Source organism: Mesoplodon densirostris, chromosome 4 (genome assembly GCF_025265405.1).
Source record: "Mesoplodon densirostris isolate mMesDen1 chromosome 4, mMesDen1 primary haplotype, whole genome shotgun sequence".
NCBI lineage: Eukaryota > Metazoa > Chordata > Mammalia > Artiodactyla > Ziphiidae > Mesoplodon > Mesoplodon densirostris.
The window spans coordinates 43,134,366-43,158,396 of NC_082664.1; the positions used below are offsets into that span (position 1 = coordinate 43,134,366).

Genomic DNA, 24,031 nt, shown 5'->3' on the forward strand with positions numbered 1-24,031 from the left:
CATTACTCTTTCTTTTCTTTCTCCTTGATTAGTATAGCTACCTCTGGGCTCCATTTTCTGTACACCTTAATAGAATAAATTTTCTACATATATTTTGATTGTGACTGCATGTGATTGTATGTGTGTGTTAAAGTCAAGTGGTTTGCATCAAGTGATGCATCCTGAATTCCAGTTTTATGTTAATTTTTCCCCACATGTCATTCACCTGTTTCTACTCTTACAACCTGTATTCCACATGAGATTATGTTTAAAATTAGGAATGCTCAAAATCCCAAATTAAATTTCAAACATTCCAGAACATAGGAGTTAGATTTTGAAAACTTGAGGAAGAAGGTGTACTGTATAAATGCAGAATGGTAGCTAATGTTAATCATGCTACTGATCCTTTCAGGTCCAGCCACAAAAAGGGTCCTCCTGTCCAGTGTGGCTCACACCAATAGAACAAGACTGAGTTCTTCGTTTAGGAAGGAAAGGAAAGCTTTATTCTTTAATAAAGAATGGAGAGGTGGGAGCTCCCATTTCAGAGCACATGCTCTCCGCAGCAGCCTGTGGGCGGGGCTGCTTTATAGGAATCTCATCAGAGGGGAGGGGGAGTGGGCGGAGTTTTCCCCTGGGGTGGTCGCAGTGTCCCTGCTCACAGCCTGCTGCTGTGGCCATCTTTAATTGAGTGTCGTGGGCAGCACTTCTGCACGGGACCCACCTACCTGAGGTGTCGGCACAGCCCTGTCTTGCTAGGACCTCTGATCTGAAGGGCCAGGTGCTAGGCCTCTGCCCGAGGCAACATATGAGCAAACGAAACTAGACTAAGCACAAAGGAAAAGAAAAAAAAAAAAAAAGGTTAGACTTTATTACCCAGATTCTGTTTTTATTTCCTGGGAATTGTTAATGGGCTTTGCTGGTGACAAAACCATTCAGTCTCCTTTAATCTTCACAGCAGTTCTGAGAATAGTGCTAATAGCATCTGCTTTGGAGTCAGATTGCCCTAAATCCTAGATCTGAGTCTGTCTTTTCTGGCTGTGTTCCTCAGTCAGTTCCTTAACCTCTCTAAGCTTCTGTTTCTTTATCAATAGTATGGGTGTGGTTTAAAAAAAAGCCCTCAGATTGTTTAAGCTTGAAATGAGATGATCCATTTTTAGCACCTAGTAAGCATGCAATTTAAATGTTAGTTGTTGTTATCTTCCTTTTGCAAGTGAGGAAACAGATTTCCTGAGAATTTAATGACTTATTAAAGGTAAGTAACTTGATGGAGATGGAAGGCCAAGTCCTCTAAAGCTTGGGACTTTTCTGTCACAGAATGCCACACTCAAAGCACCCTCACACAACAAACCACAGCATGTCCTAGCGCTCCATACCGTGTGCTCTGTCATGTCAGGCCACAATACAGCACAGCACACACCATGTCACACCACACCACAGCATGCTGTAACATACTTTATACCATGTCATGCCACGTGACATGTCATCTTTCTAACAGAATTATCCCTCAGTCATCCTCCTTTGTCCTTCCTTTTGTGCCTCCCAAAGCATATCACTTTACATAACATTGTTTTAGATTCCAGGGATCTGTGTTCAATTCCCAACACAGGCACAAAATCCAAGATTTTCAGCAGAGGATGCATGTCTCAGGCACTGGTCTGTATCTGCCAGATGAAGGACATCTTTTTTTTTTTTTTTTTTGTCAAGACACAGTATGGGCTGATGGCAGCCCTGCGAGGGTTGCCTTATGTTGTGTGGACATAGATTTCCCTTTGTAAAACACATTCTAATGAGACACCCTAACTCTAGCTTTATCTTGATCTTGTGGATTATTCCAGAGTGAGGTAAATTCCCTTTCTAGGGTCTTCTTCAATCTGTTCTAAATGATAGATGCAGGTCATAGGCAATTACAAAAAATCTTTGCATCTGACTTTAATGTCTTTCAAACTTATGAGATATACCCAGTGCTGTGGCTAAAAGTGCAATTTGAAATTATACAGTTTAAAAAAAATTTATATACCCACATGTTTTAGTTGGACATAAATGCAACACGAGCTAATAGTACAGGGCCGAAAATATAAAGGTTTGTGAATAAAAATAGGAAGTTTAAGTCAAGGGAATCAAAACTGGGCGGGGAAATTGTCTCACTGTCCGTCTCTGGCCTCATCAGGTTGTAGTCAGGTCCAGGTCAGATTTTAGAGGGACAATGACAAACTATAGTATATCCCCTGGCTGTAACCAGTATGATGAGTATGGAAGCATATTCATTGATTTATCCCATAAGTATTTACGAAATAAAACCTATATGCCAGCAAACGTGCTTAGTATGAGGGAAACAGTGAGGTACAAGGTACAGTTCATGTCTCTTAGGAGCTCCCAGTGTGAGGAAAACAAATTATGTAAAAGAATGAAGAAGGCTCTAGCCTGAGCCATGAGAACCTAAGAGAGGACACAGGTTAATAAGAGGATCATAATAAGAGGACCTTTCTCTTCTTATTATGATCCTCCAACATCACTGCCACTCCCCAGCATTCACTGCCACAAGCAGCCAGGGACACCCAAACTTCCAGTTACAAACAATGACTTCATAGTGGATTTTTGTGACACCAGATTTCTAAGCCTACATATATATGGGAATGTACTCCACTTTGCATATGCTAAGTGTTCAACAAATCTTTTTGATTGAATTAATACATGATTAATGGTAAAGCTTATAATAAAAGTTCTTGAATGCCACTCAATCAGATGGTAATATGGAGATAATCATCCATTCAGTGTTTACTGAGTACATACTGTGTGCAAAGCACAGTGCTAGGAACTAAAAGATATGAAGAAGTATAAGACATGGTTCTCAACCAGTATAGGAAAAAAGATAACTGGTGACAAAGGCAGAGAAGCTGGTGGACCCCAAACAAATGGTCATGCCTCAGAGTGGAGATGAGGGAGAAAGCAGTGAGGAGTGGGTTGTTAGGAGGAGGCTGCTTAGAGGAGGTGTGGCATCACCAGAGGCTTTATTTGGACTTAGGGAGGAGTGAAGGGGCCTTTCAATTGAGGAAAAGGACCTGCACAGAGGCATAGAAGTTGAAAATCTCATGTTTGTGGGTGAACAGGTGTGTTTCTTGAGCAGGCTCAGAAATAAAACCATAAAGGCAGACTGGGGTCTCAATGATGATCCTGAATTCGAAGCCAAAGGATGGGCAAAGATGCTCACCAAAAGCTTTGGAACAGAGAAGTGAAGTGGTGAAAGTGGTGTTTTAGGGAGATAAATGTGTCAACTGTGTGCAAGGTGGCACAAAGAAGAGGCAAAGCTGGAACCCCTAGAACACTGAGGAAACTATCACATTAATTCAAGTAGAAGGTGGTAAGGGGCCAGCTGGGGAAGTAGCCATGGATGGGAAGTAAGGAAGAAAGGTCATGTAAGAAGGTTTCTGAGGATCAGCTAGATGATTCTCTGTCGGGGGAGGGAGTGAAAGAACCATTAAAGTGTAAACAGAAACATAGTACGTATTTTTTTTGCTACTATCAGTATATACATAGCATTAATGAAACGACCAAGAACAATTATTTTTCTCTTTGGAAATTAGCAGAATTCTTCAACAAATAACAAAAAGATTGGGATAACTTTTTTTGTTGTTCCAAAGGTAATTCTTTGCATGGTGAAGGTAACTGAGAGCTTTTTCTGTATTGAAAACATAAAGAGTGGAATATATCTAAATTAAGTGGGTGGATTAGTTAATAGCGATGGTTGCACAATTCTGTGAATAAACAAAAACTGCTGAGTTGCATGCTTTAGGAGTGAATTTTATGGTTTGTGAATTATAAATCAGTAAAGCTTTTATTTAAAAAAAAGCAATGGGAAGTCTAGGTAGGGTTGTAAGGAGCTTTTCTTAAGATCGAAGTAAATTATAAATAAATATTTACCCCCTCCCCCCCAAAAGTTTTCCCCACCCAAGAAGGCTGCAGAATCACATTTCCATCTTTGAACACAGGCAAAAGAAGTCCCCACACTTCGACGCTCATCAGAGCTTGGGCTTATTTTGCATCTCAGCACTTGGCAGCTTTATGCTTTCCAAGACCCTGCTGAGAACTGTCAGAGAAACTTAGACAGTGGTTTGCTGCTGGGCCAGGTTTTTCCCTCAAACAGAATTTTCTGCTAAAGTGAAAACTCCACAGGCAATGCAAGCCCTGGCTCTTCACAGTGGGGGAAAAACCCAAAACTTGCTGAATCATTTTTTATTAAACATTAATTTTACATTCCCGACAGCTAAATCTGTTATTCTGGCAGGCGAGCTTTAAATAAGACAGTGAGTTGGGGAAAGAAAGAGTACTTACTCATATTCTTAAACCCCGAGCATGTCATCAGCACTGGCTTCAAGTCTTTTGCTAGGGAATGCAGGCTCATCTTTTCCTTTTCACTCAGTTGACTAATCACACAGATACATTTTTAAAGAATGGATGTACCTTAATTTCTCAGTGCCCATTTGTCATGTTAAATAGCAGGGAACTTAATTCTAGAAGAGAGTGTTTTCAGTGGCACAGAGGCTCCTGGAGCCTCCCTGGCACAGCCGTTCCTCACAGGTGGCTCTGTTGTCAAATGTGCCACAGCCTCCATGCCGCGGGCCTGCTGACTTCTTAGCATCTCGAAAAGGCGAGTGGGGGTTTCAGGGGGAAAGCCTCACTGCCTAACCTCTGTGCAGGTACTACCATCCATCACATAGGCAGTCTAAGGGCAAATGATTCTGGGAAAAGTGAATGCAGATTCACTTCGGGGCACTGTTTCTGGCCTTTAATTCTTGAACTTTAACATGCATCTCACACCCTACTCCTACTGTCATTCCAGTTTTTTATATGCTCCCCCACTTTAAAAAATATTTCTCAAATTAATGGAACTATTGTCCCCTATACCTGTTAGTGTTGACTCTATTCAAACAATAATTGGTGTTTTGTTTTTATTTTTAATCCAGATGTTTATCTGATGGAGCGCATCTACCTCTGTGCTCAGAAAACCTTTTCATATAATCATTCTTTCTTTCTGGCATTCTCAATGTTTCCATTTCAGTGCAGTGAGAGGGTCTTTACTGAGTTACAGAAGTATCATCTTAAACCATAGACCCCTTATCTCCACCCTGAGGAGTCAGAATGAACTCCGTCCACAAGGGAGAAACCTCATCTGTAGGCACCAAACACTCGCCTTCCTTTTCTATTGTCTTGGTAAATTTCAACATATCATACCCAAGTCAGTCATCACCACGTTCATGACAGGATCCATCAGTTGTATCACTAGAAAGTACTTAACACCCAACCACCTGCTCATGGAGCTGTGCAGAGAACCCTGGCCTTGCACTCTTGGGACTTCAGCATCTACAGCAGACCCCAGAGCGCAACATGAGTGTGGACTGGCTATATTTAACTCCTCTGGCCCAAACGACCCTGATCACATGTCACTAGATAGGATAAAGTACCAAATGGACAGATGGTATATATTGTAAATGCTGGTGTCCTCCCTGCAAAATAGAGGTAATCATAAAATCCACAGCTCTCATTTACTGAGTGTGTGTACTATGTGCCAGGAGTAGAGCTGAGTGCATAATCTCATTTAATCCCTGTAACAGCCCAATAAGATGGGAACTATCATTGCCCCCATTTTAAAACTGAATAAACGAGTCTCAGAGAGGCTACCTTGCCCAGAGTCTCACAACTGATAGTAGTAGAGCCAGAATACAAACCTAAGCTGTAGGCTAGCAATTCAATGAGCTTGATTCGGTAAGGATAAGTCAGAGTCAAGAATGAGGATTGTAGGACGGAAATTTTCCTTGAGAAAAGTCAAACTGTCTTCAACTAGTCATCATTCCTTAGTATTGCCAAAGAAATTTAAAAAAATAAAATGCCCACCATTTAGGAGACTACTGAATTTGTCTAGCTCATGATGAGCATTTCCGATCTAGGACATCGGTGAATACAAAAGCCTGATTTTATCAGCACATATGATTTAATGGCAATAGTTTTAGCTTATTTTCATTCTTCTTCCACTTAGCTTAGTGACTTATGGCTCCTTCAGCTTTTATTATAAGTACTTTCCTAAAAAGTTACTTGTAAAATGAAAATTTGAAAATCAATCCCATTTTAAACTTGCTGTGCCCTCCTGTCCAGCCACCTCCCGAGAGGGCACATGTGAGTCCACACATTGACTCTCAATGTACGTCTGCCTCCACATGAATCAGGTTTCTAGATGGCCAAGGCAATAGCCAGAGAGAATGAGGAAATCAGATGTTCCCAGGAATCCTTGCTTATATAAAGAAAGTAGTAATTTCTAGTCTAGACAAGGAAAGCCCTTTTATTTAGTGGATTTGTATCTAACAATGTAACAATATTGGTTCCTGCCTGGGGCAACTGGCTTATGCTGTCTGCCTCAGTCCCCACAGCTGCCAGCTCTGCAGGAAGCGCTGACAAGGATTAATTGGCTTTCCTGAGCCTTGAGGCTCAGTTCTGCTTCCCATTTCCAGTGATCCCACAGGACTCTGCTCTCACATAATTTACTGTCTACAAGGACTTCCTATTTTCAGGAGTTCTATCTAACAGGCCCTATGTAATGTATACACATTTTCAAATTCAATAACTTCAAACCTTGAGAACCTTTCAGGATATTTAGCTCGGTTTAAGAAATGGGACATGACCACATTTAGAGTATTTAGATTATTTGTTGCTTTTATGAGGGTTCTTACATGGTCCCATTTAAAATGTGTGATTTACACAAATGGCTTTGTTCCTCTTCCTCTACTTGGTAGTATTTGTAGAGTGTGACGAAGGAGTCCTTCCAGTTTTATGCTGGGTTTCTGAGCAAGACGAAGCTAGTAAGATGAGGATTTCAGGGGTGGGAGTTCTTCCCAGTAATTGATGCTATTTATAGTCTCTCAAGTAATGCAGATGTAATCTAGAGTCTATTCCCTCAATTATTACCATATATCTGGCAAGCTCTATGACATCACCTCAGGGAAAATTATATTGATTCCATTGTACAGGCAAAGAAGAAGTAAAGGAAGCTGTGTCCCACTATGGCGGCAGCCAGTTGGTATAAAAATCATAAAGAGTTGGAAGAGACTTCTGCTGTTGTCCCATCCAACTTTCTACCAAATGCTGGTTCCTGCCTAGACAGATTCTGAGCCTCTATCTGCCTGCCCCCTGGGATCATAACAGTCTTGTTCCTGAGATTCAGCTCCATCCCATTGTTGGATAACTTGAATTCTGGATAGTTCTTTCACATAATAGATTAAAAACATCCTCTTTGTAACTTGCATCAATTAGTTCTGCATAGAATGCCTACTCATTGATTGGTCCATTCATTCATTTATTCATTTTGTATTGGGTGCCTACTATGTACAATATAGTGTGCAAGACATGAGCCTCAGACTCTAGGAACTGACAGGTTGGCAGGAGATGATGTAGACATATAGAAGTCGTGTGTCATGCATGTGACACAAGCAATATAACTAAGTGCTACAGGATAGGGGAGGGAGAAAAATAGGAAGGGGTCAGGTCTTGACAGGTGTGGTCAGCAAATTCATCTTGGAGTGGGTAGCATTTAAAGCTGTTTTTCTTTAATGGCTTGAGGTTAAAGGTGGAGATTTGGATGTGGAGATTGTAAGGATTAAGTGTTGGAGAAGTGATGGGTAGTTTTTATTAACCGGAACTGAGAGTTTGAATTGGAGAGTGAAAGGGCTAGAAAGGCTGGTAGAGTGAGTGTGACATTGTGAAGGGCTTTCTGTGCCTGGAGTAGAGGGTAAGTGAGAGTAGTGGAGACAGGGCTGTGGCCAGGTGGCATTCACATCATTCATGTCTCTCAAATGCTAGGCTGCAGAGTTTAAGGATTATCCAGTGAGGCAAGGCAGAGCCCTGGGGCCAGTTGCTGAATAGGTGACAGTTGTGTTTAGTTTGATAACCGGTGGCAGGAGACAGCGGGCTGCAGGGCTATAAGGTAAGGGTCAGGAGTCCTGTGGTGGCCCCTACAATAGAAGCATTGACTGAAAGTTGAATGATAATGACTGTGACACAGCCCTGGAAACTATCTACTGTGTCTTCCCCGGGAGAGCGTCCCCTCCCCCACTCCGCAGACTGTTTATATCCAGTGGCAAACCCCTCCTTACTTTCTGGTGAACTATTACTTATTAACGTGTGGAAGTGGTTCCAGGTAATTGTGGTAGAGAATCCCAGGATCCAAATGTCTGTAGTGAAGTATCTCTGCATTGATTTCCCTGCCTCCAGTGAGGTCTACATGTAGGCTAAGCCCATATAACGAAAGAAGCTTTAAATATCCTTTAGGATAATGGTGTGTGTGCACACACGGATTTAAATTGAATAGTTTTTCTTTGGTGGTCTATGTATGGTAGGCAATAAGACCCATCATTACTACTATTCCTTTTGTTATTGAGTTTGTTTTTGTCTAACTTGAAAAATGGGGCTGCCATATACAAAGGAAGTACAACTAGAAGACTAGCTGAAATGTACAGATTTAAACTGGCCTGTTGCTCACAAAATTAGGCTACTTGCTGAATAAAGTGAATGTCACTAGCAATTTAGGGGTATGTTCCAACCTGTCTTCTCACACATTGTGTTATTTATGCTTTATTCTAAACTTCAAAATTACCTTCTTTAATTTTGCAAATGTTTACTGAGTACCTACCATGTGCCTGGCCCTGTTCTAGGTTTTGGGCTACATTAATGAACAAAATAGTCAAACATTCCTGCCCTCATGGAACATACCTAGCAAGTGGGGGGGAGGCAGTCATTAAATAAGTAATGAATAAATAAGTTAATTATATGGTATACTAGAAGGAGATAAGTGCTACAGGAAAAAGAAAAAGTAGAGAAAAGTAGGAAGGGTCAGAGTTGCTTGGGAGTGTAGGGTGAGTTGTAGTTTGAGATAGAGCGGTCAGGGTCGCCTTTCTTAAGAAGGTGACATTTGAGGAAGACTTGGTGGTGAGTGGATTAGGTTTGCAGGTAAAAGGCAGGTATCTGGATGAAGAGAATTCCTAGGAAAGAAAGCAGCTCCTGCAATGGTGCTGAGGCAGAAGAGTGCTAGAAGTGAAGAGGCTCTGTGCTTTTCCATTTCCCTTAGACTAACAGTGGCTCATGTAACCAAGGAGAAAGCTAGGAAAAGAAAATAGCTAAGTTTATTTGTAATAAAACTGATTCAAAATTACTTTAAAAAAAAAACTTCACAAACTGATTTAAGGAGGTACAAAGGGCACTAGGTGAGGTTTTCTGACTTCTAGACTGCTTGGGTCTGAATCCTGACTGCCACTTCCTGCCTGTGCGATCTTTGGTGTGTCATTCAGCCCTTCTGTTCCTCAGTTTCCTCATCTGTTGAATGAGGCTAATTATAGTACCTATCTTCTAGGATTGCTTTGATGATTAAATGAGTCAATATTAATAAAAAGCTTGGTACTCTGTCTGACATATAGCAAGATTCAAATATTAGCTATTAATATTATTATGTTACTGTTACTACCTTTGTTACTTTTATGAGTTGGTGCCCTAATCTGGAATATTCTTTGAGTGTGTCTTAAGGGCTGAATGTGTGTGTATGTGTGATCTCTTGAGAGTGTGGGGCTTAATTTAAATAATTAGTTTGAAAGAATTAGGTAAAATCCTGCTGCTTAGCACATGATACGGCCTCAATGAATGTTAGTTTTCTTCCCCTCTGGCAGTATTTTACAGCACAGAAAAATAATAAAGGGTTTCCTTCTTCTTGCTATTAATGAATTTTTTGGCTTATTTATGAATAAAATGAAGGCCTGGTGAAAGCATTCTATAGACGCAAACTTGGAAACTTACTTTGCTCTTAGAAACCCACCAAGAAATTCCCAGTGGGTCATTTTGAATATCATTGGAAGGCAAAGGGTGGGTAGTAGTGGGGAATTGAAAAGAAAAAGAAAATGAGAGGAAAACTGAAGAAAGAGGGAAACACTCCTTTAAGGTGATACCACTTTGGGATGAGGCCACCAGAAAACTGGGAGTTTGTTTCTCTGAGGACCTTTAGCAAGAGAAGGGATGGCATCAATCCAGGTAGGGCAGGAGTCCTTGAATGGAAGGGCTGGACCAAAGAGGGTTCTTGAGCCTTCTCCCAGCTTGTTGAGTCTCCAAGAGCAACCATTCTCCCTAGTGGACTATCCTATTGTTGTATTTACACACCTGAATTTGCCTATATTTCCACCTCTGTTCAAAGAGTCGTTAATACTTTAGATACAAAGAAGGCTTCTGTTGAATAATACCAAGTAAGAATCAGTCACTGTATATTGAAGTACCAGATGTTGAGAATCAACTTTCTAGTCTTCTGGGGTCTGTCCCCAACATCTCTGGATGTGGCAGCTTATGTGGTCTGCTGCCAGAAAAATACCAGTGCTTGGGGCTATCAGGGAGACAAGGCAAAGCAACATGAGAGTGGTCCGAAGGAACTCTGAGGTCTTGAGGAGAAAGGATGCTGTGTCTGCACGGGCCAGGGTGGGTGGTGGGTTAGGCTGGAGAGAGAACTGGTGCCAGACCCCTCACTGTCTGCTGCTGTTTTGATTCACAGGTGCAGCAGATGTTTCCAGGGCCATGGATCATACCTTTTCAACAGCAGCAAAAGATGGGGAAGGAGTGTGTTACACATCTCTGATTTCTGACATCTGTTACCCACCTCGGGAGGATTCTACATACTTCACTGGAATTCTTCAGAAGGAAAACAGCCACATCACCACTTCAGAGAGCCCTGAGGAGTTGCGTACCCCTGGGCCCTCCTTACCAGATGTGTCTGGGACGGAGCCTCGTGGCTTATTTAGTTCTGATTCTGGAATAGAAATGACTCCTGCAGAGTCCACTGAAGTGAGCAAGATCTTAGCAGACCCCCTGGACCAGATGAAAGCAGAAGCCTATAAATACATTGACATAACTAGGCCAGAGGAGGTGAAATATCAGGAGCAACGTCACCCCAAGTTGGAAGAGAAAGACTCGGACTTTAAGAAGGACACTGACATCTCAGCAAAATCCGAAGAGGCCCGTGAAGCAGAGAAACCATCTCCTGTGGAGGGAAAAATCCTCAAGGACCATTTATTTGAAGAATCAACGTTTGAACCATATGTAGACGATATCTCTGAAGAACAGCACAGTGCTCCCCTGATCACTGCCCCTGTCAGAATCACGCTGACTGAGATCGAACCTTCTGTTGAAACTGCTACCCCAGAGAAGACCCCCGAGAAGCAAGGTATCTGCCTGAAGCCAAGTCCTGACACAGTCCCCACAGTCACCGTCTCAGAGCCTGAAGATGACAGCCCAGGATCCGTCACTCCTCCGTCTTCTGGAACAGGTAAGGCAACGGGTGTTCCCTGCCTTGGGAAAACCCAGCATATGGAAATCTGAACATTAAGGAGTGAAGATTTGCATTCAAAATACTTAAATCTCAATTTAACTGATTTAATTAACATATAACTTTTTCAATCTTGTGCCCATTATGCAAAGGTTGACATCTGGGATTTTTTAGAGTCCTGTCAGATTCGCTTTGTAAAATATTTCTTTCTTCATTTGAGGGGAGAGGTAAAGATGACACACTGGGGCCATTAAAATCCTCCTGTGGCTTTACTCTTCAGAGCAGAGAAGGAGATGCTGCCGGCTTCTAGGTTAGCTCTCCTCCCTGACCTCTGGGCATCGTGGAGAGTACCTTGACTGTTCTTCCCAGACCAGGTGGGCCACCTTGGACAGAGCATTTAACATTCCTGGCCCCAACTCCAAGTCTGAACAATGAAGGGGGGTAGGATAGAGGTTAGAGTCTTTTTTCTGTGGGGGGGAATGGGCAGTGACAGGAAACCTAAACAAAGGGTACTCCTCCCCTCCCCCTTTAATCTCAGCACATCATTTTCATCTTTTTAGTTTATTGAAGTTCTGCATACAATTTTATTTTTTAAACTAAAGATCCTATTTGGTTAGAATAAAAAAAGTTCAGAATTCACTAGCCTATGATGTTTTTCAACCTGAGCCTTCTACTCTGACTCAAGGCAGGGTGTTGTTAAACCACATCGAAACCCCTCTCAAACACAAAGGGGACCTCCCATACCCTAATGAAAGGCCAGAGTGGTAGCTAGAGCTTCCCCATCCCACCCTGTGCCACCATCCTGGGTAGTAGAAGTGGAGCCTTTGTATCTGCATCGCTCTCAAATGCTCATGAGGCATCATGATGAAGAGGATAATGAGAGATCCTTGAATCGTCCCCTGCCTCCAGTGGCTGGAATTCTGACCCCACCCAAAAGAAATTTACAAACCTTTTTGATTTACAAAAAGCAATTTTCAAAAGAATAGATATAGGTATATGTATAACCGAATCACTTTGCTGTACACCTGAAACTAACACAACAGTGTTAACTACACTCCAATATAAAATAAAAAGTTTAAAAAAAAGCAATTTTCAGCACCTCAGGTGAAAGAGCTTCTACTGAACTCTTAAAACAGATTTAAACCCTTACAATTAGGAGTGACTGCTCTAAATCCTGATGATGCAGTAAGTCCAAGTGTTAGAACAGAGAGGATTTAATGGAAGTCCCTCCTGTCTTATTTCCCTAAAGATTTTAGCATCAATTCCTCCCCTCCCCAGCCTTACCTCAGACTCATTCAGCTGTAAACTCACTGCACCAAGTTCCTGATTTTCAAATTCATTCATTCAGTCAACACACACTTTTCTTTGGGTCAGGCACTTGAACAGGCACTGGTGATGCTGGAGTTGAAAAGCAAACAAAAAGCAGTCCCTGCCTTCCAGTGGGACAGATGACCAGGGAAATAGTCACACTCCAGTGTGACTTATCCCAGCTGACAGCAGGAGGTAGGGACATATCTGAGTCTCAAAGCCTCCTTGTGGTTTTTCTGGCAATGCATGTAAAACCCTTCGATTATCCCATGACATAAAGATACTGACACTCTGAAGACACTCATACTGATACTGACACATAAAGATACTGACACTCTGATACTGACACTCTGAAAACTACATTATAAGCTGTGTTTACAGAGCTCCAGGGATGTCTGGTGGTCAGTACAGAAGAACTTTGGCCAGTCTTCAGGAAGAGTGAAATGACCCCATACGTTTTGGTCCATTTATTATATGACACATGCCTCATGAGAAAATTACAGTTTACAAAGCTGATGGTAAAGACTTGATACAGGATTCATTAATTAGGAGGGAATTTTTTTTTTCTTCAGTAGTCATGACTCACTGGGGTTTGGAAGCATCTTCAAGAGAAGACAAAGTCGGATTTGGCTCTCATGATCTTGGAGTTTTATGATCTGTTGGTGGCCATTTGACAGCAAGGGGTTAGGGCAGTGGTTTTCTCTGCAATTGTTTCAAATAAACATTCTAAGTAAGGTTTATTCCAGAAAGAGAAAGTCCCCTGTCCCATTACACAATTATCTCCCATGTTCAGCTCCTCTCTCCACACACATCCCACACCAATAACACCTGAGTCATATGAGAACACGTAAGAATAAAATTAATAGGAGAGATAGGAGGACTCGGTTTGTCATTGAGGCTTTTCTCCTTTTTTATCCCAAGAGGTTACCCTAACCCCCTCCCCATCTTGTGAGCCCCTAGTACCATGTGACACTGTGCCCATAGACACTGGAGGATTTGGGTTTTATTACATCTGTTGGATCTTGATTCACTCTGCCATTTCCTGTGCTGACAGGTAAGACAAACAAAGAATTACATGTAATCCTACATAGAAACTGAGGAAAAGGAAAGCATCCTAAAGAAAAGGAGTTCAGTTTTTCATTGTTTAATAAATAAGGAATTATCAACTGACTCTGGGGAATAATCCTAATTATGTGAATTATGAATCAGAAGAAGATCTAATTTAGAACAGTTTTAGCCCCAGACCCTAAAGCTTAAGCAAGGAGTCTAATATACTTTCTTCAATTCCAATAGATTATTACATTTTGTAACTTTCTCCAGCATACTTAATTATTTTCATCATATTAAATAATATACCATGAAGTACGGAGGTAAAAATTCTTACAGCTTAAATATTGAAAGTTTCTTCTAAGCAAAGATCAGTCATGAATACAAGTGAAGTATTTTAGGAAAATATAGTAAGTGCCCTGATGCACCAGACCACTGGCCCATCGGCAGCATGTTGTTTCTGACACAAACACCTAGAAGGATATTATGGTGGTCATGGATGTTCTTTGAGGTGTTATCCTCAGAAAGGACAATAATCAAGAGGCCATCATAAAACCACACCAGCCTCCCTTAAAAAGAAATAAGCAATAAAAAGTAAATCAGTTTAAATTCTGAAAACTACTGTTGCTATTTCCTTGCATTGATGAGGTCTGTGATTCTCCTACCCATTTTGAAAATTTATTCTTTTATTCAAAAATACTTATTGAGTGACTTCAGTGTGTCAGACATGTGCTGGGCACCAGACAACAATGAACAAGATGTGTAAAGTCCCTGCCCTCATGGAGCTTACTTGCTAGTGGGAGAAGTCAATCAAAGGAAGCACATAAATAAATAGTGTAATTTCATGGAGTGTGAATACTGTGAAGAGTGATAGAATGTTGGGTGTGAGAGGGTCAAGGATGGCCTCGCTGAGGTGACATGTGATCTGAGATTTGAATGAGAAGAAGCTCACAGTTCAGAGAGGGGTTAAGAGGGGCCCCAGGTGCAGAGGACAACTAATACACAGGCCCCAAGGCTGTATTATTTGGGAACTGAAAGATGGTCGAAAGGAGCAGGGGAGGAGTATGGCATAGAACAGTTGGAGAGGTAGACAGGGCCCCGATCATCAGGGCTTCACATGCGAGGATAAAGAATTTGAATTTTGTTCCAAATGCAATGGGAAAGCATTGGAGGGTTTTAATCTGGGAAGTGATGCCATTCATTCATTCATCCTTTCACTTAACGAATATGTATTGACCATTTACTCCATACCAGGTATTGCTCCATCACTGCTGGGGATACAGTGGTGAAACATAACAAGGTTCCTGCATGCATGGAGTTTGCGTTCTAATTGAGAAGACTTACATACAAATAAATAATAATGTAATGCGTTCTAATTGAGAAGACTTACATACAAATAAATAATAATGTAATATCAGGTCGTTATAATGGTTACGAAGAAAAATAAAGCAAGATAGGATGTAAGAGGGTGATGGGGTGGCCATGAGGAAACACGTTTCCATGCTGATGGTTTTCAGCAGAGACCTGGATGGGGTGAGAGAGCAAGCCATATAGACACCTGAGGAAGAAATGCCAGGCTGAGGAGACAGCCAGTGCAGAGGCCCAGAGCTGGGAATGTCCTGTGTGTTCCAGGAGCAGCTAGAAGGTCAGTGTGGCTGCAGTGGGGAGAAGGAAGGGAAGAGCTGCAGCATCAGATTTGTGTTTTCAAAAGATCCTTCTGGAAGATGAGTGGAGAATGAGCCGGGAGCAAAGGGGAGGCCTGAATGACAGCATTGTTCATCATTGTTCACTGGCATCTGCGACTTGGTAGACTGGCCCATGTTCACCTTCCATTTTATCAATCTGAATTATATCATTCATAATTAGCAGCAGCAGCAAACACATCTCCCCATGTGGGGTGGTTCTAACTTTCTCAGTTTCTATATTCTATTTAATTATTCTCAATGACTGTTTCTAGCTTTGCTGTGTCAGACCTGACACATAACTAGTGTCTTAGCTAGAGGCCCATAAGTTTTTAACAAGGGTAGGAAAACCTCTGTTTTGTTCTAAATTTTCTCCTGATTCCTCCTAGCACTTTGTTAAACTTTTACTTCACTTTAAGAATGGAGGGCAATGTCTACACTATATACTGAGTCCCCTTTCACTCATAATAAAGATGATTTTTTTTTAAGTAGTACTTTTACTTACCCAAGGTGAAACTTATCAGGCCCTTTCCTCCCACCCCACAGCTGTCTGATACCATCCTTACTCTTGAGTAAATAAAGCAATATCCTGGAGCCTTCCTTTCTGAATGCTCTAACACAGTGGTTTTCAGCTAGAGGTAGGGTTACCGGATAAAAATACCAGTATTTCATGGGACATACTTATACTAAAAAAATTCATTGTTTATCAGAGATTCCTATTTAACTGGGTATCCTGTATTTTTATTTGCTAAATCTGCCATCCCTAACTGGAGGTAATCTTTAGAATCACCCTTAGAGTTACAAAATGCAGATGCCTGGGCCCCATTCAGACTTACTTCTACTAAGTCCAAATCTCTGAGGCCAGTTTTGAGCCATACACCTGATTAAGAACCACTGTTCTAAAGATCTGAGGTAGTCCTCACATGAGCTCTGTTTGTTGCGTGCCTTCTATGTGCCAGGCATTGCACTAGGTGCTGGGCATATGATAGTGAACAAACACCTTGGCTGCCCTTTGCCCTCATGATGCTTTCAGTCTGGGGTCAGGGAGAGGGGGGGAGGGTGAAGAGACGGATGTTAATGAAATCATCACATACCCATACAGAGCCACCCAGGGGCACCCGGTTGTGCAGAATGAGTGGGTACCACCCTGTCTCCTGAATGATGCAGCATCAGGCCGGTTTGCACACGAGGCAGGCTACCCTGCAGGGTAGCCCAAGAGCCTGCCTGCCTGCTTTGTGGTCTCCTAAGAATGTTGTACCAGTAGGAGTTTGGTCAGTCTTAGCAGTTTGTATGGTTAGACAGAGGCTGCCAGCGTGAGAAATTGGAAGGATGTGTGCTATGGAAAGGGATGAAATATCCAGGATGAGAACTTTCTTCCCCTGGCCCATCAAAACAGCTCACTGTTCTGACTTCCATGTTTCTGAGTATGGAATTCCTATTCATTCTACTCACCCAGGCTCACTGTTTCTGAGTGATCTTTGACCCTCCCCATTTCTTTCTCACCTACCACATGAAGCAGACCCCAAGTCTATGCTTTCTCTCTCTTCAGTGTCTCTTGAATTATCCTTTCTTTTCCATCCCTGTGACCACTACAACTCATTAGGTTGTCATAATTCCTCCCCTTGACTATTGCAGTATCCTCTTAATGGGTCATCCTCCTTTTATTCTTTCTTTCCTAAGTTCATCCTAACCCTTCTGGGACCCACCAGTGCCTTCCTGATAAAATATTGACTTTTAAACTAGCTTCCAGGCCTTTCTATGATCAGGGATCTGCTTAACTTTCCAGTCATACGTGGTCTTTTGTGACTGGCTTATTTCACTTAGCATACTGTTTTCAGGGTTTAGCCATGTTGTAGCATGTATCAGTATTTCATTCCTTTTTATGGCCAAATAATATTCCAGTGTACGGATATACAAGATTTTACTTATACATTCATTAATTAATGGACATTGGGTTGTTTTGCTTTTTTGACAGTTATGGATAATGCTATTATGAACACTGTGTACAAGTTTTTATATGGACATAGGTTTTCAATTCTCTACTTATGAGTGGAATTTCTGGATCATATGGTAACTCTGAATAGTTGAGCTGCCAGACTGTTTTCCAAAGCAACTCTACCATTTTTTATTCCCACCAACAGTGGATGAGAGTTTCTATTTCTCCACATCCTTTCCACCACTTGTTACTCTCTGACTTTGTTATTCTAGCAATCCTAGTGAGTGTGAAGTGGTAACACACTGTGGTTTTGATTTGCACTTCTCTGGTCAATTATGATGTTGAGCATATTTTCATATGCTTTTTTGTCACGTGTAAATATTCTTTGGAGAAATGTCTGTTCAAGCCCTTTGCCTTTTTTTTTTTTTTTTTTTTTGCGGTATGTGGGCCTCTCACTGTTGTGGCCTCTCCCGTTGCGGAGCACAGGCTCCGGACGCGCAGGCCCAACGGCCATGGCTCACGGGCCCAGCCGCTCCGCGGCACGTGGGACCCTCCCAGACCGGGGCACGAACCCGCGTCCCCTGCATCGGCAGGCGGACTCCCAACCACTGCACCACCAGGGAAGCCCCCTTTGCCTGTTTTTAAACTGGGTTATTTGTCTTTTTATAACTGAGTTGTAATAATTTTTAACATATTCTAGATACAAGTCTCTTATAAGATATATGATTTGTAAAATTTTCTCCCATTCTGTGGATTGTCCTTCTACGTTCTTGATGTTGTCCTCTAAAGCACAGAAGTGTTTAATTTGGATGAATTCCAAGTTGTGTATTTTTATTTTGTCGTTTATGTTTTTGGTGTCATGTCTAAGAAGCCACTGTCTAATCCAGGGTCATGAAGATTCATTTCTGTGTTTTCTTCTGGAGTTTCTGGTTTTAGCTTTTATATTTAGGTTGGATCCATGTGGAGTTAATTTTTACATATGACATGAGGTAGGGGTCCAGCTTCATTCTTTTGTATGTGGTTATGCAGCTCACTTTTCCTCTTCGTCTCATTCTCCAAAATGTAATTTTCCCTATCTGAGACCCCACCCCCTTTTTGAACAGATGTAGCATGATATAGTGAGAAACACATGGAACATAAAGACTTGAGTTCAAATTTAAGCCGAGTCATTTCTAGCCACATGGCTATATCATTCAGGGTCCTGTAAGGAAACAAAGTGACACACTCAAAGGTTGTAACTGAAGAGGGTTTAAAGAGGTAGCTATTTACAAATGTGTAAAGACAGTTGAGAGAACAAACAAAAGATGGTAAAGCACTCAAGGACTGGCAATATTAAGGATCTATTAGCACCCCTGGACCCAAAGGAGGAAGGGGAGGGAACAGCGTTCCCAAAGCCTGCCAAGACCTGGAGCTTCAGAAGCAGCAACAGGTATAAATACCCTAACATTTCTCTCCACCCCCTCCTCCTATGATTTCTGTTGGCTGAAAACAACCAGAAACTAGAGGGGAAGGAATTCCAGGTAATGCCTTCTATGTAGGTCAGCCTCTCAGAACAGAGAACAGGGCAGAGAAAGATGGGAATAAATCCAAGGGGGCAAAGATAGAAAAACCAGTACAGTGACCTTGGACAAGTCACTTAACCTACTGCCACTAGACTCAAAGCCCCATATGTGAAGTGCCTCTATCCCAGCAGATGCTCTACAAGTGGAGCTGTGACGATGTAGCTACTGACAGTGCTCTGGAAGTACAGGCTGTTCCTCCATTCACACTAGCCTCTACTCCCTATCTTCTTCCTCCTCCATCTGGCTTACCAGTGAGAATTAATGTAGCTTTTATACTTTTATGCTGCTTGTAATCATATCAAAGAACTATGTGCACGACTTATTACGGAACTAACTTCTATAAAAATAGAGTTTGGGATCATGCAGTAAATCTTTTTACACATAAATTGTGTGCAAGATAATGAGGATGTTGTTGTTTTAAGTTATTAAGAAAAACAACAGCATAGATCATATCACTTCTCTGCTCAAAACCCTCCAATGGCTTCTCATTTCTCTCAAAATAAAAGCCTGATGAGATCCTACATGATGACCCCCTTCCCTGAATGCATTTGACCTCTATTCCTATTATTCTCCCCCTTATTCACTTTGCCCCAGACATAACTGCCTCCTTGTGATATCTATAAATCATTGCGGCTCCCACCTCCAGGCCTTTGTACTATCTGTTCCCTCTGCTTGGCATGCTTTTCATCTGGATATCTTCTTGAATCACTGACTCACCTTCTCAAGTGTTGAATATCGGTTTCCTTCTCAGTAAGGCCTACCTTGACTACCCTATTTAAAATTGCAAACTCATCCCCACCCTGTCACAGCCCTCCTGATCCCATTACCCTACTCTACTTTTTTTATTTCCATAGCACTTAACATCTTCTAACATACTATATACTTTAATTATTTATTACATGTATTGTTTGTGTATTGTGTTCTCCTCCCACTAGAATATAAGCAGAGATTTTGTTTCCTGTTTCATTCACTAATACATCCCAAGTGCCTATAAGAGTGATGACACATAGTAGGTTCTCAGTAAATAACAGATGAATGAATGATACATGGATAAAGGATAAAATCAATTCAGCTTTATAGAGAATTAGACAAATCTAAAATGTTTTATCCATTGGGGTTCTCTCACAGTCCTAAATTGACAGATTACTTAGCCATAGATAGTCTACCTCTTACCCCTCCTATATCCCTCCCAGTGACCTCAAAGCTTTGGAGAAATGACAAGTGGTTCTTGCTTACAAAAGGGCCAGAAATCACTGTCTAGAATATTCTGAAATAAGGCCCTGCTGCATGGGCAAGGGGAAAACCAAGCTCCTGAAAATTGTTGTCATGGTGATCCCAGGTAATTTCAACTAAGATAGAAAAATCAGTAAGATTGCTGGTGAGGTTTGGGGGCCATCTGGATAAACATCAGACAGAAGGCAGGCACTCACCCAGTAGACAGGGGTTGACTCTTGGGTTTTGTTCTTCTCAAGAGGAAGTGAAGAGATGAAAAAGAATGACAGTGGGCTCCACCATTAGAAGCCCTGTGGGGTTGTGCAGTATGGTAATCTGCACAGCCTGCTTGGTGGAATTGGCAAAAACTATTATATTGCTCCACTTTGTTACACTTTTCACTAAAAAAAGAGTAGAAGTATTGATTCTTATGGGAAATGTAAAGCTTAGAAGTCAAGTTGTATACAAGGATCCAAATTAGCTTTCTTTGTCTTATTGAAGTAGGGAATATGAACAGAAACAGACAAGGAATAATGGATGATTTCAGATTTGTTGACATTGGTGGGCCAAATTAGAGAGTTATATACATTGCATTATCTAATGAAATCTGTGAAACTGGAAAACTCTCTTCAGAGAATAGATTAAAAATCAAAACCATGACTTCTAGAATCTCCCACATTGGAACAGAAAAACCAACGAGGTGCTAACGCTAAGAAATTGCTGGGTCATTTTTAAAAATAGCTAGATTAAGATAGATAGGTATATCAAACACTGATTAACTGGGCCATAACAGTAATTAGCCTCTTAGTTCAGGTGGCCTGTCTTTCCAGCATAGCCCTGGAAACAGACTATTTTTGTGCTAATGAGATATGTATTTTTTAAGCAACGAGAAAATACCTCCCCTAATGGAATTTTGTTTTATTTCTTCTTTTTCTGTCCATCTGTATGTCCTTGTGTGTGCTTTTTGGCTCTTCTTCGCTCTGTGGGACGACAGAACCATCTGCTGCAGAATCCCAGGGGAAATGCAGCATCTCCGAGGATGAGCTGATCACTGCCATTAAGGAAGCAAAGGGGTTGTCCTTCGAAACAACGGAGAGTCCACGGCCAGCGGGCCAGGTGGCCGACAGGCCGGAGGCCAAGGCCAGGTCCGGGCTGCCTACCATCCCTAGCCCCCTGGACCACGAGGCCAGCAGCGCGGAGTCGGGGGACTCGGAGATCGAGTTGGTGTCTGAGGACCCGCTGGCCGCCGAGGACGCTCTGCCCTCGGGCTACGTGACCTTTGGTCATGTGGGTGGCCCGCCGCCGTCGCCGGCCTCTCCGTCCATCCAGTACAGCATCCTGAGGGAGGAGCGCGAGGCTGAGCTGGACAGCGAGCTCATCATCGAGTCGTGTGACGCCTCCTCTGCCTCGGAGGAGAGTCCCAAACGGGAGCAGGACTCGCCGCCGATGAAGCCGGGCGCCCTGGACGCCATCCGGGAGGAGCCGGGCGCCCGGGCCGAGGAGCGCGCCCACAGCCGGCAGGGCGTGGTGGAGCCGGGGCCCTTCCTCAAATTCTCTTCGGCCGCCCCCCAAGTCTGCTCTGAGCTGCCCTCTGGAGACGGAGCCCCTGTGCCCGAGGGGCCCCCAGTGCCGCGGACACCTGTGGAAGCAGCGAGTTACGACCAAAGCTTCCAGGCCACAAAGGGCCCTGGGCCTCGGGGTCCAGGCGTCGCGCCCCCTCTGCTGTTTCTCAATAAGCAACAAGGTAAAGTGACAGCTTTCTTGATTGAAGTAGGTTGTCTGCTTACTGTTCTCCCCTGGGTGCTCTGAGGTGTTCAGCAGAGGGAGGTGGTTCTGCCTTAGCCCTGTAGTCACATCCTAGCTGGTCAAACAATCGACCGGAGAACAATTCTGAGTGGGGTGGGGAGGAGATGAGAGGATTCAGATTCGCAGCTGGGGCTTCCATGGAAGAAACACGTGCTCCGAGCTGCGCTGGGCTGGCTAAACCAGAGCATCTCCAATAATGAGCGGTTTTGTGTACATTCCAAGATCTCCTGAATGGAGTGAATGTGTCCCTCCTTTCGTTCCAGGGCTGAGTTTCCTCACTTGGGAAGGGATGGGGTTTTATTATTGTCCAGTCTCATTTCCAGTTTCCCACCCCCTCGGTGATGGGGCGTTATTGTCCAGTCTCATTTCCAGTTTCCCACCCCCTCGGTGATGGGGCGTGGCTACAGTCCCTCTAGGTGCTGGAACCCACCATTAGCACTTCCATTTTGCCAAACTTGTTTCTTAAACGGGCCAAGAGCATCTCAGCGCCATCCTTTCTCTTACCAAAAAACAAACAAAACAACAACAACGACGACAAAACCAGCAAGGAATTTGGGCCTTGATAAGGTTTTTGTGTCCCAGCTAGCCAGGAAAGACAGGGACCGAAGTTAGTCCCAGGGTTTCTCCTGTGCCTAAGCAAGGCCTAAGGTGACTAATTAATTTTAAAGTCACTTTTAACTTAGAATGATTTTAATCTGGCCATTGTATTTTTCCTATGAGAAATCTTGAGTTGAATGAAGTCTTCAAATGCAGAAAAAATGGAAGTCATTATTTTGTCTTCCAAGCACTCTTCCCCCCAAGTCATCCCCCACACCGGATTGCAGTTGTATAATGGAATTCAGGAAAGGAATGAAAGAGTCAGGTGAATAAATTAGGCCCTGCACAGTCTAGTTAATGGGCTACATTGAAGATAGACAATCTCTTCCCAGATGCTGGGTAGAAGAACATCCAGGTGGAACTTGGAAACAAACCCTAAAAGCACAACTCTGTTCAAGGTCCCCTCTTACCCATCTCCTCTGCTTTCTGTTTTTTTAGAAGTATTTTGCCTTTTGGGGATAAATGATTCTGAGAATACACCCTCCTTCCTGTTTATATGCTAACCTCAATGATGTTAGTAGCAGTTAAAGTGCCTCATCTAAAAATAGAGGACAAAAACTTTCTCATTATAGATTGGTAGCTGGCTTCTAAATTCTTTAAAATTAGCACATTGGAAAGGGGGAAACTGGAGGAATGTAATAAAAAGATAACCCTGCTGCATGGTTGCTGGAGGCCTAGACATGTGGCGTCATGTTGGGGCTGATATAATTGACTCCTGATTTCCCAAATAACTTATCCATGAGAGTTTAAAGTGTATTTAGTGTGTGCAGTAGGGAGGCTATTCTGTGACAAACTTAACAGTAGGAATGTGTATTTGTTGGGTGAATATTAGAACTAATTTGGATTCTTTTGCTACCACTCTGACTGTGGTGGGAAAGGGCCCTGCAGCTTTCAGGGAGCTTTGGGAAACAACATTAGCCTGAACAACCTGCAGTTCCCTGTGGTCCTGAAGCAGGAGAGCTTGAGTCATTCGGAGTATAGTTTCATATCACTGTACTGTAACACGCATGTGTTTCCATTTTATCCCCTAACTAGTGTCCCCATAGTGAAATAGTCACCATGTGCACAGTGCTGCTCAAATATATTTATCCTCAAAAGTAAGTAAATCTGAAGGCTAATAAAGAGAAAATGGTATTGTGCAGGCCCATTTCCCTAATTAGTATATTTGAGAGACAAGTATGACAGCTGGAACTGACCGAGTGACCAGACATCCGATGAAGAGCTAAGGTGATGGAATGCTACAGCTGTTAATGCAAAGGCTTCAGAGCATATTTTATGGCTGATTCTGGTGTCATTCTAATCTCTGTGCAAGTTGCCTCATACGGCTTGGACCCTCTGCTTCCAAGTTAGACGTTAGAAAGGAGAAAGTGGCAGTCTTCTCAAACAATTAAGGCGTGGCAGGGTGAATAGCCTCTGCTCTCCTCTGCACTGAGGGATCCTTTGAAATCCAGTCTCCCACCGAAACTCAGCGCTCAGCCTCATTATCTCTGAAGAGAGTCTAAAAGGCCCTGGGGCAGCCAAGCACTGAAGGTTCTGGGCAGATGACTCAGCGCTGCCAGCGGGT

At 42.6% G+C, this 24,031-nt stretch overlaps 1 protein-coding gene across 1 annotated transcript in view; it reads left to right on the top strand.

Moving 5' to 3' along the window:
• RTN1 (reticulon 1) overlaps positions 1-24,031 on the top strand; it is a 236,141-nt gene that overhangs the window by 98,396 nt on the left and 113,714 nt on the right. Inside the window, exons 2-3 of the mRNA XM_060098076.1 lie at positions 10,547-11,317; positions 21,059-21,808. Of these exons, the coding sequence (XP_059954059.1) occupies positions 10,547-11,317; positions 21,059-21,808 (1,521 nt within the window). The remainder of the gene's footprint in view (positions 1-10,546; positions 11,318-21,058; positions 21,809-24,031) is intronic.